At 36.4% G+C, this 4,264-nt stretch overlaps 1 protein-coding gene across 2 annotated transcripts; it reads left to right on the plus strand.

Annotated features, from left to right (window-relative positions):
- Positions 1-465: 465 nt before the first annotated feature.
- LOC129875025 (tubby-like F-box protein 5) lies at positions 466-3,326 on the plus strand. Of its 2 annotated transcripts, none has more exons than XM_055950459.1 (5): positions 466-695; positions 1,370-1,746; positions 1,844-1,931; positions 2,235-2,364; positions 2,498-3,326. In XM_055950459.1, the coding sequence occupies exons 2-5, from the start codon at positions 1,399-1,401 to the stop codon at positions 3,141-3,143; spliced, it is 1,212 nt and encodes a 403-aa protein (XP_055806434.1). In that variant the 5' UTR covers positions 466-695; positions 1,370-1,398; the 3' UTR covers positions 3,144-3,326. The 2 variants fall into 2 exon arrangements, with proteins under 2 accessions (XP_055806434.1, XP_055806433.1); XM_055950458.1 differs by having other exon boundaries at positions 467-799.
- The last annotated feature ends 938 nt before the right edge of the window (positions 3,327-4,264 follow it).

Genomic DNA, 4,264 nt, shown 5'->3' on the forward strand with positions numbered 1-4,264 from the left:
CATCGTGTAGAGTAATGTATCTGACCGATACATCGAGTAAAGTGATGTATTCGAGAATAGGAGAGAATATGAATTTTTGTAATTTTTTTAAATGGTATGGAATTTCAGAGAATAAATATTGTAAAATAAGTTGTGTATTTAGATAATTTTTTCAAAAAAGAAAATTAGCAACAACAACCCAGTAAAATTCCACATCGTGGGGTCTGGTCAAAAAAGAAAATTAGCAAAACTAATATTTAGAGATATATTTTTTGTTGTTTCTGCTATACTTGATTTTATTATAATATGCCATAATTTTTTAGGTGTAATTTCTACCTTTTAATTTTTTGTTGTTAGTGTATAGTGTATTTGTTTTTTGTGTGTGTGTGTGCTTTTTGGTTAAATCTCCCCTCTCTCTCTGTCCGAGAGATGAAAAGTGTTAACTTTTGAGAAATTAAGGTGACCGAAATGTTTAGTGAATACTTGAGATATTATTTTTAAAATAGCCTCAAATATGAGGTACCATTTTTGTCATTTTCACATATGGAAGAGCTCTGATAGATACGCACACAGAGGAGGCCCTTTCGTCTTCCTAGCTCGTGACATTTTTCCTTCAATTTGTTGGCGGAATTAACGGCGTTTTTTCGTGGTGGTGCCACTGGTGGTTCCGGCATAATGACATAAAAGCGTTGCCGATCCAGGGTTTCACCTGAGAAGTGAGGACGTCCACCTCATTCGCCCTTTTTTTTCCTTCTTCGATCTCTGCATCCCGTAGCTTGCTTTCAACGACTTCATCTTCTTTGTAAATCGTTTTTTAAAGGTTTTCTCTTACCCTTTTCTATGTTTTGGTGCATTTTATGTTTTTTTGGATGTATTTCCTTTATTCTTTTTTCTTAATCTCTTCTTCTTTTCCTAGCTGCATGTCGGCTCTGCTTTTGATTTTTCGTCGGAGATAATATAACAAATGCAACGAGATCGCACATTTTGATTTTCTTTCATGGGTATTCTTTTGCCTTTGTAATGAAACTCACATTTTAAATTTTTGTTTTTTTTAAAAAAATTGTTGCGGAATCTCAGAATTACAATTTTGGGTACTGAAGTTTTGATTTTGAAACCTGGGATGTGCTAGAAATGACATAAAGCACGTGTTCCTACATTCTTGCAGATCTTTTTTTTTCTCCCTCACAAAAGCTATTGATTTTGATGAAAACATAGAGAATTTCTAGTTTGTCTTAAAAGACATATTTTGGATTGGAATTAAGTGGGTCTGATTAGAGGAGAATCATATAGTAGAACCAGAAAGTTTGAATTTTATTGATGTTATGGTTAAAAGGTGAAAATGTTGGAAAGTTCTTTCATTGTTCTAATTGCTTTACCCTTCTGTTTGAAGGAAAAGTGTAGTTGATGTGATTGATAGAAATGTCTTTGAAGAGCATTGTTCGTGAGCTGAGGGAGATGAAAGATGGGATAGGAAATATATCAAGGAGGGGAACAGAAAGAAAACATTGGAGCAACAGAACCCGGTCACATATAGTCCCTGATGTTGCCCTTTCTGATCCCATTGAGCAAGGGCAATGGGCAAATTTACCACCAGAACTTCTTTTGGATATCATCCGTAGGGTTGAAGAGAGTGAGGCATCATGGCCTGCTCGATCCGTGATTCTCTTTTGTGCATCTGTTTGCAAATCATGGAGAGAAATTACCAAGGAGATCGTTAAGACTCCTGAGGAATGTGGTAGGCTTACCTTTCCCATTTCACTGAAGCAGGTAATCTCCCTAATTTGTTTCAGTTTCCTTTCTATTTCTATTGCTGATGTTGATTGAAACTAAGACAGATTATCTTTTGTTTCCATGTTTAAACCAGCCGGGTCCCCGTGAATCCCCAATCCAGTGCTTCATTAAACGGGACAAAGCTAATTCAGTTTATCTCCTCTACTTTGGCATGACTCCATGTAAGTAATCTCTTCTTGAAATGCGAGATGGATATTCTCTTAAATGATTCCTTGTCTCTGAACCAGCTTCAAGATTTCTTTTGTATTTGATTAATTAATAGAGTTTGTCTTGTAAAGATTTGAAGACCCTACTTTAGCGGGGCACTTACACTTAGGCTGAATGTATTGTGTCTGACATTCAAGATCAGAAATTCAAAACCTTTTATAACTTCTACAGTTCTACAAATGTTTGTGGTCTGTATTTCATCTGAAATTCTTCCAAGTCAATGAAAGATGCATAACTGATATTTTACTTTATGACAGCTGAGGATGAGAGGGATAAACTATTGTTGTCTGCCAAAAAAATTAGAAGGGCAACAAGCACAGACTTTGTGATATCGTTGGTTGCAGATGATTTTTCTCGAGCTAGCAACATGTATGCCGGAAAATTGAGGCAAGTTCAATCAAATTTCCAATTATATTTCTTTCACTCACTCCTCTCTGCCCCATCAAATTAGCAGGAGGCAAAGAAAAGCTTCTACTTTCCATCATGTTACTTTACTAATGTTTGAAAATGATTTGACCAGGTCTAACTTTCTTGGGACCAAGTTTACCATACATGATAGCCAACCTCCAAGTGATGCCGCCATTCAACAACCTGGTCGTATCAGTCGTAGATTTCATGCAGAACAAGTTTCTCCAAGAGTACCTGCATGCAACTATAGAGTAGCTACCATTTCCTATGAACTCAATGTTCTTCGTACAAGAGGACCTAGGAGAATGCATTCTTCCATGCACTCTATCCCTTTGTCTTCAATCCGGGAGGGAGGCAGTGCTCCAACACCTAAATCATTCCCACAATCTTTTAATGAGAAGTCATTTTCTGCACGACTCTCAAAAGCAAAGGAGTCAGCTATGGATATCAGCTCCTCTGGTACTTCTCAAGAGTTGCTCGTGCTAAAAAACAAGGCTCCTAGGTGGCATGAACAATTGCAGTGCTGGTGCTTAAATTTTAAAGGCCGTGTCACGGTGGCTTCTGTGAAAAATTTTCAGCTAGTGGCAGCTGTTGATCCATCTCACAATATACCAGTCGCAGAACAAGAAAAAGTAATTTTACAGTTTGGCAAAATTGGAAAAGACATCTTCACCATGGACTACCGCTATCCACTTTCTGCTTTCCAAGCTTTTGCAATCTGCTTGAGCAGCTTTGACACGAAACCAGCCTGTGAATGATTTCATGCAGATTGCAAATCATGATAAGCTTCCTTTCTTCTCTTTGGTTGCTTCATAATGTTGCAAAATTATGTTCAATGTCTGAGAGAAGTTCTCGATGCACAGCCATTTGTATAAATGAGATTTTAGTTGTGCCCTGTGCAGTTTCTCCAATAGCATTCTCATGTTTACTGTTTCCTTGAACTAATATTATCCTTAATCTTTTAAATTTTTCATTCAGCTTTTTGCCACGTAAATTGAGAAAATTTTCGTTGATCTATAGAGCCACTTTCATGCGCAGAATTGATTATGATCCATACAATCCCCTTCCAATGTTTTTCATGAGCATAAGTTTTCAGTCCAGACCCTTGAGCTGCATTTGCATATGTATTCTGAAAAAAGACCAGTTTTTCATTAGTTCAATGACGAGTCTTGGTCATTTTAATCAATTGGCAGCTGTATTCATCGGTTAGGTACTTGAACGATGGTGGAAAAGTTGACAGATTATTCACATTGTTTATTACACTATCAACACCTCGGCATATCCCATATTTGCAACTAAGTTTTTCCTAGCTATTTCTTGTTGGAAGTGTAATACCTTGGACCTGCCGGAACTTGGAAATTTCAGATTGTTTATGGTGAATTGGTATCTGGTTGAAGCTGATGTTTTGGACCACTTCCAGCTAGATATACATAGAGAGTTTGGTGACTTTGTCCTAAAGCTCTTTATAAATAATAATATTTGGCAATGCTTCGCGATGATCTCAAAGTCCTTTTTCTTTTTTTGTTTTTCACCATCTCGAAGTTCTTTGATAATAGACATTTTACAACAGCAGCTTCTTGAATCACGTGAAAGTTTAAATGAGAAGGGAGAGAACTTACACAGTTTACCAGGCTAGTTATTATGGCCATTCAAATCTGCAATTTTGTAAATAGCTTGTGGACACCTAACCTTATCTGAGAAACTTCAAAGACAAACATTATAGATTCAGAAAGTTTGGTAAAAACAAAATGTGTTTATATACATGTTTTTCTTAGGAAGTTTTCTTAGATCCTCATTTTTTTTTTACAAGGGGAGTGCCACAAAACTGTTTCAAAGGTTAATAGAGTTTTTTGGAATAAATATTTCTTTATACAATAAC

Source organism: Solanum dulcamara, chromosome 11 (assembly GCF_947179165.1).
Source record: "Solanum dulcamara chromosome 11, daSolDulc1.2, whole genome shotgun sequence".
In the NCBI taxonomy this organism is placed as follows: Eukaryota; Viridiplantae; Streptophyta; class Magnoliopsida; order Solanales; family Solanaceae; genus Solanum; species Solanum dulcamara.

Coding starts and splice junctions, on each gene's coding strand:
- LOC129875025 (XM_055950459.1), top strand. CDS start 1,399: ATGTCTTTGAAGAGCATTGTTCGTGAGCTGAGGGAGATGAAAGATGGG. Junction 1,747..1,843: donor TTCCCATTTCACTGAAGCAG/GTAATCTCCCTA, acceptor TGTTTAAACCAG/CCGGGTCCCCGTGAATCCCC. Junction 1,932..2,234: donor CTACTTTGGCATGACTCCAT/GTAAGTAATCTC, acceptor ACTTTATGACAG/CTGAGGATGAGAGGGATAAA.